The sequence below is a fragment of the Lathyrus oleraceus genome, chromosome 6 (genome assembly GCF_024323335.1).
Source record: "Lathyrus oleraceus cultivar Zhongwan6 chromosome 6, CAAS_Psat_ZW6_1.0, whole genome shotgun sequence".
Classification (NCBI taxonomy): domain Eukaryota; kingdom Viridiplantae; phylum Streptophyta; class Magnoliopsida; order Fabales; family Fabaceae; genus Lathyrus; species Lathyrus oleraceus.
In genome coordinates, this window is record NC_066584.1 from 303,699,503 (window position 1) to 303,713,058 (window position 13,556).

Sequence of the window (13,556 nt, forward strand, 5' to 3'; positions counted from 1 at the left end):
GTTATAAATGTGTTATGTAACGATGTGATATCGTTGTAATATTGTTGTTGTTTTGTTGAGTGTGTGTCATGTTATTAATGATGATGATAACATGACTATATGATGCTGTTGTTGCTATGTTGATTATGATGCATGTTTGATGTGCATGCATTCATGAAAGGCCGATGCCTAGTGATGAACGGACTGAGTTCCAATGATGTTGTTGACTCCGGGCTTGTTGAGAGGCTTGGTTCCTTGCGGGGAACTCGGATTCTATGGTGATGAATCTGGGAGTGGTGATCCTATAGTTGGTCACAAAATGGGTATACCGAGTCGTGTTGAGTCATGCATGGGTGTGTGCATTGCATTTGATATGTTGTTTTGTTGATGTTCATGAGTATGATGATTATGATGATTATGATGAGCTGTGTTGGCATATGTGAAATATATTTATGTTTATATTTCTGTCGTTATATTATTATTTAATAATGTAATTCTCACCCCTTCTGCATGTGTTTATGTTCATCTATGATGAGCAATGTGCAGATAAAGAAGAGTAGCTATTGTTGAGGTTTGAAGAATAAGTGTAGAGTTATTCTGCAGAGTCGAGTCAAATGCTCTGGTCATGTGACACCGGGGTTATGGGATTCGATAGATAATTGGTTATTATTTACGTTGTTTATGATGACTAATATGTTGAGATGTTTTGTTGAGATAATGTTGAAACATTATTATTAATTGTTATATGATGAATGATAATATTGGTGTTGTTGTCCGCTGCGAAGTTTTAATAAAATAAATAATATGTTTTTTTGTTGTGATGTGATAAAAGTATTATGTCGTAAGAAATGTAAACTCTTCTACATGTTGTACTCTGATAATCTATTTAAATATGTAGTTTTGGGTAGAAGGGTGTTACAAAATTCCCCCGGACTTGAACTTTTGCACTCCGAGCAAAATTGAAATAAAACAAAGAAAGCACACATCAATAACTACTCATTCCAGGCTACAAGTCTTCTTCAGTTAAGTTTGCATTGATAGGTACTAATCTTGCACACTAAGGACATTGTAAGAACACTAATCCACAATTATGCAGACATAAACCTCCTGAATACACAAATCAACTCGAATCATGTTATTATATTAAAGCCTAACTTACTCATCCTTCTTTTGCTCTTTTTCATTCAGGCGCAATCACATTAAGCCCGTTATCTCCACACACTCATAGCAAGGCGACCGGTTAGTGACTCTGATCCTTTTCTGCACGGGGTTCTGGTACTTAAGTGGCATAACTCTTTGCTTACTCAATTGTAGTTGCGGGGGGTCGGACCATAATCCGCCCTACCACGTTCAGCACCAGAAACCGCTGAACCAACTAACAACGAGTCAAAAACTTTTTTTTGAAGGTTCTACAACCGTTGAGTTAAGTGACCGGGTGAGAGTCACCAAACTTAGAAGGTGCATTCCTTTATTTTTTTCTCTTTTTTTTTATTTATTTTTTCGGAACACTCACTTATATTCATCGGCTTCCCTGCGTAGAGTGTGTGTGAGATGGTGCTGACTGCTGAAATAAACTACTCAAGAGCTGTCAGAGAATGAGAATGTACGGCTAAAACATAATAAAAATTCAACTCAATTTCCATATGCAGGAGACTTACGGTGTTAAAACAATATCGATCTTGTAAATTTTTCTCAAGTCTCTGCAAACTCGACTCAAAGTAATCTATAGCCTAAAACTTTCAAGAAGGTTGCAATTTTTTTTTTTAGAAAGAAAACAAAAACAAAACAATTTTTTTTAGAAAGAAAACAAAAACAAAACAAAACAAAGAAAATAAAGTATTCCCTCCCCCACACTTAAAATATGCATTGTCCTCAATGAAAGAAACAAACATAAAATAAGAGGGAGAAGAGAGAGGAAAGAACACACCCGAGTAGTCAAGGAGGATATGTGATCACATAAGCAGCCTTTCCCAAAGAGATATATTCTACATTTTCTTCTTCCAAAGTGGGGTTGTCATGGAATAGCTTTGGGTAATGTCCATTGAACTTGAAATTTTTATTAGTATCTTCGCCTTTTATTCCAGGATCAAAGAATCTTCTAAAAGTAAAAGTGTCAAATGGACACGTGAAGGTGATCTGATCTGGAATGTCAGCTAATGTCCAACCAAATGCCTTTTTATGCTTCCTTAAAACCTGCAAAAGCTTATTTTCTTGATCGAAATCAAGATTAGAAGAAATTATAGCCGGTAGTTTTTCATTCATCTCTAAATAAGCATATTTCATATTTTCAGGAAGTTGCTTCAGCTCGAGGGAAGGTGGCTGCTCAATAGAAGGAGTGTTTGGGGCAGCCGGGATGTCAAGAGCTTTATCTACATGAACAACTTTATTTGCAACCTCATCTGCAGTAAGAATATCAACTTGCAAGGCAACCTCAATTTCAGCACAAACAGAGCAAATTTTAGTTTCAGTACAAATATCACAAGAATAAACATCATCAAAACCAGACAATGATGGAAAATCAGATGCAAATAAATCACTACAAGTATCATCAATAATTTCAGAAATCAAATCTATTTGAAAAACAGAATGTTCTTCCAAGGGTTGTTGGTTTGATCCTTGAGCTTGCTGCATGGCATTCACCAAAGTGGCAAGCTGCCCATCTGTGTTTGCAAAGTATTTAAAGTAGAATCTACTTGTTGTTGAAACTGAAGATTATTTGCAGCCATTTGTTTGACAATATCTTCTAGTGAAGGTTCAGAAGGTGCAGAGCACACAACCTCAAATTCCTTCAGATGCTTATGCGGATCCTCACCTGCAAGACCACTAAACCTTGGAAACAAGTGTATTAAACCAGATTTCAATTCAAAAGGAGTATGAGCTTCAGGATATTCAATACACATGTCATTGTAATTCACATCAGGGACAGCTAACTGCCTTAAAGTTCTTTGGTCAGCCATAGTAAAAAACAAACACAATGAAGGAAAACGATTAAAATAAATTTACAAAAATAAACTAACACCTAAGTTAATCTAATGACGTCAATTAAGAATTTTGAGAATTTTTTCAGATTTTTTTAAAACTACCAAAACCGAAAATAAATCATAAAAAATAGAAAAATAAGGAATTTCGGATTTTTTGGGCGGCATCCACTATTTATTCCTTAAATAGAGGCTTCCGGTTACTGATTTTTTCCTAATGAATCGACAAAAAATCGAAATAATCTGAGACAATTTATTTAAAAACAGATTTTTTTTTATCCTAAACCGCAAAAAAGACCAATACGTAAGTTGGACGAAACTGCGAGGAAACTAGGACCTATATGCTTAGACACTAAACCTATGACTCTAAAAACGATTAAAAGAAACAAGAATCCCCGGCAACGGTGCCAATTTGATCCGCGGTCGCTCGCGGATCAAAAACGAGTGGTTTTTGTAAAAGCGAAATACAGCGACAATTAAACTCGGATATCGTCTCAAGGATTCTTGTTTGTAATAATTAAACGTAATCGAATGGGGGGTTGATTTGATGTTCAATTACAAAAATGCAGAAAATAAGTGATTATGAAAAGTGATTATTTGAATAAGCTGAAACGAATCAACCCACTATATCATCTTCCGACTTATCATTGATCCCTATAAAATTCCAATTCCCTAAACGAGTCTGATCCTATTCGATTACAAAAGCTACTGACAAGCGCAATAACAATTATATGAAGTCTGTCCCTGAATTCCGAGTAAAGCAAACAGATTAAAACTATTGCGAATTAAGCAAACGCAATATGATCGAACGCGATAATGCAAAAGCTACACTAATCACGAAATTGATTCAAAAGCAGACAACAATCAAATTAAAGAATTCTATCATGTAAAAACAATTAAATTAAGCAAGTAATTGTGATTATAGATATAATTCAAAGGAACAGATTAATGGAAAATTATAAAAGAACCTCAAAGTGGCATCCGATTACAGTGAATTGATTCTTGGGAAATTAGTTCTCCATAGTCATTCTTTGCAAGCTCTCAAATTCGTACATGAACCGTGATTTTTCCGTTCAATTCCCAATGGTGTACGGCTGCTAGACCTAGGGGAAAACAAAGACCCGTTTTTTACAACTCAACTGGGTCGACCCAGCCCACTACAAATGACCCAACACTAAAATAAAATTCTAATGCTGTAACTTGAAACGAAATTCTGGAATTTTGAGCTCCGAATCTGACTTCGACTCCAACACGAAAGTCGTAGCTCTCTCTCTTAGCTTTCCGGCGATTTTTAGAACGCCTCAAACGGATTCCCGGAACTTCAGTTATGATCGTTTCCGCGCAGACTGCTAAAGCTGAAAAATAAGTGCGAAAATTAAATTAAACTAAAAATAAAATAAAATATGAAAACATAATAAAATATAAAAATAAACAAAATAAAATAAAGAAATGCCTAAGTAAAAAGTAGGAGAATTGTGCATAAATATGCACTTATCAAGGTGTCAAAGTAATCAATACCCTCCATTTGTGAAAATCCCTTTGCCACTAGCCTGACTTTAAATATCTCAATAGAACCATCTGCCTTATGCTTGATTTTGTAAACCCATATGCAGCCTATGGGTGTTTTTCAATGAGGCAGATCAACAACCTTCCAAGTATGATTTTCCTCAAGAGCAATCAACTCTGCATCCATTGCCTTCTTCCAACAGTCATGTTTATTGTCTTGGTTAAAGGTCTTTGGTTTAACATGAGAGGATATAGAAAGGAAATAATGTTTATAAGAGGGAGAACAATTATCATAGGACAACACAGAGGATAAGGGATAAGCAACATTATAAGGTTTTGGTTTGGTGTTAGAAGAGTTAGAAGAGTGATGTATAACATTATAGCAATGGTGATCCGCCAGGTAACTTGGAGGATGAGACACTCTAGTAGGATATCGAGTATGTAAAGGTTCTGAATTGTTAGCCGACTCTGGTTCAGGTGAAGGGACATGTGATTGTCCAGTTATAGTAGAAGGTTGTATAATAGTGGGTTCAGCTGGGGAAACACGAGATTGTCCATTAGGTAATAGTAAAGGTGGAGATAAAGTATAAGGTGAAGGTGTTAAATAAGTTCTGATAGGGACAGTTTGAGTAGCAGACCTATGTACACCCAACAAGGGGCTAGAGGTGGACATTTGCGTTGAGTCATTCATGACAGGTTATAAAGTTGGACTGAGATGAGGAGGGTCATTAATAACTGACTGCTGGGGTGTACTAAGAGCAGACTGAATAGGAGAATAAGGTGAAAGCCTGTCATAAGTTATAGAAGAGGAAATAGGCTTGTCAGGTGGGTCATCATACGTGGGAAAGGACACGAGAGTGGGGTTTTCAGGTACATATGTGTTAGGAGTTTTAAATGGAAAGTAAGTTTCATAAAAAACTACATTCCTAGACACAAAAAGATTATGATTTTGTAAGTCATAGAGAATATATACCTTAGTCCCTTCCTTAAAACCAAGAAAAATAGCTTTTCTAGCTTTAGGTGCAAACTTAGTTCTGTGAGCTTGTAATGAAGTAGCATAACTCAAACATCCAAAGGTTTTTAAATGGATGAGAATAGGAGGATGTTAATGTAGCAATTCATAAGGACTCTTGAGTTTCAATAGAGGAGTAGGGAGTCAATTTATGAGGTGTATGGCATGTTGGATACATAAATTCCACATATTTAAAGGAATTGAGGAATGAAACAAAAGGGTTCTAGATACATTCAATATATGCTGATGTTTCCTCTCTAATACCCCATTTTGTTGGGGTGTTTCAACGTAGGACTTTTGGTGAATGATTCCTTTAGATAAAAGAAAATCATTAAGGACAACAAACTCACTTCCATTATCAGATCTAAGGCATTTCAAAGAAGTTTTGAATTGAGTCTCAATGTATGCTACAAACTGTATTAAACTATTCTTGGTTTGATCTTTGGATTTGAGGAATATGGTCCATGTATACCTAGTATAATCATCTACCAAAGTCAAAAAGTATCTATGACCCAATATAGAAGTGGTGGCAAACGACCCCCACAAGTTAGCACGTAATATTTCAAATGGAAAAGAGGAAACAATAGTACTATTAGGAAATGGTAGTTTCTTTTGTTTGCCAAAATGACAAGAATCACATGGAACATTATTGTGTACATAAGAAATAAAGGGAAAAACTTTGGAAATGTATTTCAAACCATCATTAGAGATGCGGTATAATCTTAGATGCCAAAGATTACAAGATGAAGCAGAATTGGAATGAAGGGCTTGTGATTGAGGAATAACATCAAGCACATATAATCCTCTTTGTAGGTTATCTATACCAATCACTGCCTTGGAATGGTTCTGCAGAATGGTACAAGAATTAGTAGTGAAGTTAACATGACAGTCATTGCTATTAACAAGTTTAACAATAGAAAGTAAGTTAACATGTATGGTGGGAATGTAGAGTACATTATGAAGAGTAAGGGAGGGAGATAAAACTATGCTACCAAACATAGAAGCAACTATTTGAGAACCATCTGGTAAACTAACATGGACATGAATTATGTCTTTGTATGATTGAAAAGAGGCTAAATCATATGAAATATGATCTGTTGCACCAGTATCAAATATCCATAGATTATGGTTCTTACCATGATCACTGTAAGCATGAGAAGTTAGGCCAAAAGGGGATGAGGATATGGAATTGGCTTGAGGTGTGAGCTGAGACTGTTGAATTAAGGCCAAAATGTTGTTGTATTGTTCTTGTGTAAAACCAAAACTTGGTTAGGATTCATCTGACCCTGCATGAACAGATGCAACAACAGACTAATTTGAAGCATTGGAAGGTTGGGGTTTACCTTTTCCTATTGAAGCCAGGTGGATAGCCATGCTTGAGGAAACAAGTCTCAACTGTATGATTATTTCTCCCACAATGAATGCATACACGGTTTTGTCCTCGAGCTCCACCTTGTGGCTTGCCTTTGAAAGTCTGACCAGTCTTGCCATTAGCGTGTCCTGAAGAAGAATTATGAAGTTGAAATGCAATCACTTCTTTGTTTGCTGAAGCAATAGGAGTGACCATAGAGGACCCTGCATAATTCATCTCTCTTTCTTGTTGAATCACCAATGAAAATGCCTTGTCAATAGTAGGAAAGGGATGTATCATCATTATTTGAGATTTGGAATGTGTAAACTTCTCATTCAACCCCTTAAGAAACCTGATAACATAGTCTTGCTCTCTATATTTTTGAATTGAATCGATGGCACCACAAGAACACGGTATGGCACAAGAATAAGCTGGTACAGGTCGATAATTCTCGAGTTCATCCCACATTACCTCCAATTGAGTGAAATAGTTCGAAACATCAAGAGAACCTTGACGAAACTTGTACAAATCTTCTTGAATATTTGAAATGTAGAAAATATCACCTTGCGGAAAACGGAGCTGCAAGTTCTTCCATACTCCAGCTGCGCTTTCGATCCACAACACGAACATAGCAATATATTCGGATATTGAACGGTGAGTCCATGCCAGAACCATTGTGTTACACCGAATCCATGGAGCGTATAAGGGATCATAAACGGGAGGCTTTATGAGTGTACCGTCAACGAACTTGTCCTTGTTCTTGGAGATCAACGCAATATGCATCGATCTCGCCCAAGTATGATAATTTTTATCATCAAGTAAAGGTGAAACGAGGATGATTGAAGGATTCTCATTCGGATGTAGGTAATACGAATTTGACGAATTTGTGGAAAAATCGGTGAAGCTCTGGTTAGCCATGAAAGCAGAAATGAAGGAACAACATGAATCTGCAAATTGGAACAATTGGTTGAAAGATAACACAATCGATTGGAGATGAGAATGGAAGAACAATGGCTACCAGAGCTATTCAAAATCTGATACCATGTCAATGTTCAGATAAGAAGATGCAGTGATAACAAAAAATGGTGAAGATGGAATCAAGATCCATCGAAGAAGAAGAAGATGCGAAACAGAAGTTTGTTATAAAACAGTTAGAAGGAAGTAAATGATCAAATCTATTGTCCACATAAAATGAATATATATCTTATCTGTACAATACACAAAGCTATATATAGGCTAATAATTATTTAATTATAATTTTTTTAAAATAATGAGAAGAGTATTTAGATGAGCTAAATTTATTACCAATTAAAATAAAATTGATAATAATAATTTAATAGTTTTACATCCTAAAATATGTAAAATATATTAACTTTAGAAAAAGTATTATTATATTAAAAATGTTTAATCTCCATATACGATTAATCTCCCTTTGATCCTTCTCTATTATCAAAAGAATTGATACTTTACTTTTTACTCTTTTTAATCCATGTAAATGATTTAATTTTTGTTTAGAAGAATTTGGACGATTTCACCAGCATCAAGGAATTTCTTCCCTCTAGTTTCGAAATTAAGAATTTAAGGCATTTGATATATTTCTTAGGCTTAGAGTGTGAGTGCATGCTACTTTTCAATTTTATGATTTATTTGATTTTGAGTAATGTCATGTAGGCTAGTTTTGTTTTAAGTATCTATCTAATAGAGATTTATTGTAACAAACATTCTTTCATGCTGCTTTACTAGTTTTGTTAAGAAACAAACATTCTACTCCCATCTTTTTCATTTTGTATGAAATTTTCTTCTGAAAATTTGATTTTGAGGGATAGGATTAAGAAATCAATTGAAAGTCCTTAGATGGGTTACAATTAAGGAATAATTGGGAATCTAAAAGAAAAAGATTGTGGAATTTTCTCAGCTCCAAAAGATTTTTAAGGTTTTCTATTTCAAGAAGTTGATGCTAAGATTGAAGGATCAACTCAAGATTAGTGGATTTCATGAGATTGAATTTTAAGGAGTTTGATGAAGTTTTTGTGTGAAATCTTGAAGACAAATTTTGAAGGTCTCGGAATTTTCTTTGCAGAGAAAATTGTTGTACTGTTGTAATCATTTTGAACAAATATATAATGTTCATCAAAATTAATGAAAGAAATTTTAGTGTCTTTGGAATTTGCCAATAAGACTAGAAAAACTTGTTAATTCTTATGAAGTAATTTATATAAAGATTGTTCTATTAAATCAGTTCAATTGATAATTGAACATAAATTAAAGATATAAATGCGGGTTCGAACTCGCTACATCTCATTTTTAAAAGATAAACTACATCCACCAAATAATTTTTAAAATAAATTGAAATAAATACTTACAATTTAATTGAGAACTAAGTGCTTTTAATTGTTTCATTTTCATTAAATTTTTTATTATTGTGAGGGGATATTGGATTATAAATAACTTGGATTTATACTATTTGGGCCTTTCTATTATGTAAGTCATTAAGCCCAATATAGCTTAGAAACCCTTCAATTGTATTGTATTTTTTTTTTCAATCTTGAAAGAGGTTACTCTTTGCACTCTGTATTACTTTCAAATCCTATGAAATATCCGGAAATACCCCTCTTGGACTGTTTGGATTTTTAAGTTTAGATGTATCACATAATACAAAAGAGTTCAAGTGGATTCAAAATGCACTCAATGTATAAATAGTGTTGTCTGAATTCAAAATTCAAACATAGTTATTTGTACATATGATGCGTTTCAGTCGCACTCTTTTGTAATATGCGTAAATCCTATATATACATATTTTTAAATCCAAATGGTACAAGAGTGACATTTTCGGAAAGAGATATGCTATTTTTACACTGCATTTTCATACACCGTATCTACATCGTATATGATTATAAGACGATCATAGCATGCTTTAGATTTTAAGACCGTAATATGACACTTAAGATTTTACCCAAGGGAAAAATGATAATTTGAATATATACATACACACAAAAACATAAAATTTATATGAACAAAATAACTCATAAATCACAAAATTCAACCAATTTAATTAATAATTCATAACCATGTTCTATAATTTAACAAATTCAAAAGACTTTGTTCAAAATAAATAGCTCAAAAAACATAAATCTAACAAATAAGTCCAATCATATAAGATATTATGTATTCCCATATCATGATAGTCATATAAAACATAATTTCAGCACTTAAAATCTTAAGATCCAATACTCGATCTTATCCATAAAGTGCACAAAAAAGTTTTTTCTAAGATCATAGCTCTAAATGACAACTTCATCACTCGATCTTGACTACACAGATTACAAGGTACAATTATAAGAAAACATGAATCTAAAAAGTGATAGTTTAATCCTCTACAATATATAACATTAAAATTCTTTATAATAATACAAAGGAAGATCAGCATATAGCATGATATGATAGTGACTAAAAGAGAAGAAAAATGACACTTCAATCCTCTATTTGTGTTCGACAATATTGTACAAGGTTCAACTCTGTCATGAAAAGAAATAAACATTTTGCTGTCCCATAAAGCAAGACTTTGTGTTATACTGGTATTTGCATTATATTCTTCCTTCATCTTGAACTGAACGCCGATTTTCCGAACAAACCTCGGTCGGATACCAAATCTTAACCATCAAAATCATGTCGCAGAGTTCATGCTTTAGCACCAAAAATTGTTTGCTGAAAATGGGAAAAACAAAAGAAAATATAGTAAACAAAAGTGTTGCATGAACTCCTAATTTTTCGTAGCTCATCTGATATAACCGATATGTGTCAGTTGAGTTAAACTAGGGTTAATTCGAGAAAACAAAATACCTTGAATTTTGTTGGAGTACCAGGCTTAATAGTAGTTGTGCTTCCGAAGGTAAGCTTAGGCTTTTTATCAAGTGGTTTTAGTATTTGAAAAGAACACATAAGTGTTTCATTCACAGACATCATAGCACCAGCATTATCAAACTCTCCACAGTAATTCGGAGCCGAAAAGATTGTCACAAGTTGTCTATTAGCAAAGAACTCATATCCATCTTCCACAACCTGATGAGCCCTGCAAATCAAATCAAGATCATGCTTTTGAAGAAACTCTTTAACCTTATCAGCGCCAAACGTATAAGAAACTCCGCGTTCACTTTCTCCCCAGCCTTGAACGTCGCTACTAGGATCAGACCATAGGAGATCACATAATAGACCGGATTCAGGAACTTCACACGGACGCTGCAAATGCTTTATCTGGTTCAAATTGTGTAGTTCTGGAGAGAGTCCCCCGTGCATACAGATGATCTTTTCGTCAATGAGAGCTGCCACAGGCAGACAGTTGAAACAATCTGTGAACATTTTCCATAGCTTCACATTGTATCTCCTTTTGCATTCGTCATAAAATCCGTAGACACGGTTTATGGAAGCGCATTCGTGGTTACCCCTTAGGAGGAAGAAGTTTCTTGGGTATTTTATTTTGTATGCCAGAAGAAGACATATTGTTTCTAGACTTTGCTTTCCGCGATCAACGTAGTCGCCAAGAAATAAATAATTGGAACGAGGAGGCAATCCACCGTACTCGAAAAGCCGCAGAAGGTCAGGATATTGACCATGGACATCTCCTGGTAACATTGAGAGAAATGAAACAAGACATTAGTTGTAATCTTAAGCTACAAGATATTAGCCTATGCCACAATGATAGGAATACATGTCATGTTTGAATATGTTTCTGATCCCAACAAATTGTTCTCCTAAATTTAGTCTCGAACTGGGTCCGCGTTTTGCATAACTAGTTTCACGCTCATCTACTGATACTGATCATGGTTTTAAATTGTAATCCGCAATTGCAATTGCAGTCACAACAATGCTGATACAATAGTCTCCACAATCACATCGTACCGCAATTACGGTGTGAATTAAAACAACAATGCTGATACAATAGTCTCCACAATCACATCGTACCGCAATTACGGTGTGAATTAAAACATGCGTCCAACCATCATCACAAATCACATCAGTCAATTTTGCTTATGTTTCTTCAAGTATTTTCATCAAAACTCAATTTACTTCCTATGTATCGAAAAATCTTAAAGTCAAGTGTTATTTTACGGTATATTTCAAACACCTTCTAATTAAAATTCATATTGCAACGGCGGCAATGCACATCGCAGCAACCACAATGACCGCAAAGCCAACACCAATAACCGCATCCGCGACTTCAACCACAATTTAAAACCATGATACATATATCATGATACGATGAGTGGCAGAGGACAGACAAAAGTGTTTTTAGTTATTAGTAAGTCGATCCTATGAAAATAGTGTAATGAGTTTCAAATTCCTACCGGACTTAAGGTTTGTTCTTTATACAAATCTTGTCACTATCTTAATTTTTCAACAGGTTGGTGAAGAGAAGATAATATGAAGTAATAAATTGGGAAATGCATATGACATAAAGTACAATACTAGAAAATTTTGAAAGCGTAAGACTCTAGGTTAATGAACATAAGTATGTGACATATCAAATATGATGAAATATGTGACAGAAACTTTGTTGTTACATAGAATGCACAATATTGTGGTTTGCAATTGCAATTTTAACCGCAATTCAAAGGTTTTAGAACTCTCTGCAACGACATCAAACCGCAATTGTCACAAATTCGCCGCAATATCAAAGTTCGCAGCTAAATTTTCTAATGTGAGGGAGAACAATCAAATCAACACATAGTACAATAAATAAACCTAATTAAAAAAGACAGGACAAGGCTCAATGAGTAGTAACTAGAAAAACCTCAAATGACCAAATAATATATACATAAAATCAATGAAACAAAGGCATAGAAACATAGAGTTAAAGAAGAAAAGTTACCACAGATCTTAATAGGAGCCTCTAGTTTCAACAGATTAGGCTGATTCAAGAAGATATCCTTAGAAACAAGACAAAGCTGTTTGATTTCCGCCTCAGAAAGCTGCACCTGTTTCCCAGGTCTTCCTCTTACTTCAAGCAACCTATTGATAATACCATCAACAACTCCATGTTCCATTTGATGATGTTTCTGATGATGATGAGTTGTGAAAACGAATGAATATTTTGAAATAATTAAGAAGAGAGAGTGCTTGTTTTTGTGATGATAAGAAAAAAGAGGTTATATAAGTAGTGGAAGTGAAGAAGAAGAAGAAGAATATATCGGATGAATTCAAATTTAAGAAGAAGAGAGTGGAATTGAGATGATACGCAGGAAAGAGAAGAGAAAGAGAGAGAAGAATAAAGTTAACGGTATATGGAAAAGTAACGCGGTTCGAATCTACAGAAATTGTCGAGTGGTAGGTACGTAATTGTTGTGTTGTGTATGTGTTCGGTTCGGACATTATCGTTCTTTCGGTATTAAAGATATCAAACTAAGATTTTTTTGATAAAAAAGAAAAAGAAAATAAAATAATCACAATATATATTATATAATATTATATTTTTATTTTTATTTTTATTTACTATATTTTTTTTTCTATTATCATACTTCTTCCTATATTATATTTTTTCTTTCTATTAGAATATGTTATTCTATATTATTTTTCTTTTATTTTTATTCACTTTGTAATTTTTCTATCATCGTATTTATTTATATTATTGATCTATATTTTTCATTTATAAGTTTATTAAAAATGTAATGGCTTTGTTAATAAAAAGAATTTAATTGATATATACTGACAGTGTAAAGATTTTTTACACTGTCAG

The 13,556-nt window shown here is 34.0% G+C and overlaps 1 protein-coding gene across 2 annotated transcripts; it reads right to left on the bottom strand.

Moving 5' to 3' along the window:
• Positions 1-9,959: 9,959 nt before the first annotated feature.
• LOC127092173 (uncharacterized) lies at positions 9,960-13,179 on the bottom strand. Of its 2 annotated transcripts, none has more exons than XM_051030998.1 (3): positions 12,693-13,179; positions 10,671-11,445; positions 9,960-10,531 (listed from the first exon to the last, which is right to left on the bottom strand). In XM_051030998.1, exons 1-3 carry the CDS (start codon positions 12,865-12,867, stop codon positions 10,411-10,413), a joined length of 1,071 nt encoding a protein of 356 aa, XP_050886955.1. In that variant the 5' UTR covers positions 12,868-13,179; the 3' UTR covers positions 9,960-10,410. The 2 variants fall into 2 exon arrangements, with proteins under 2 accessions (XP_050886955.1, XP_050886954.1); XM_051030997.1 differs by having other exon boundaries at positions 10,667-11,445.
• Positions 13,180-13,556: the final 377 nt, after the last annotated feature.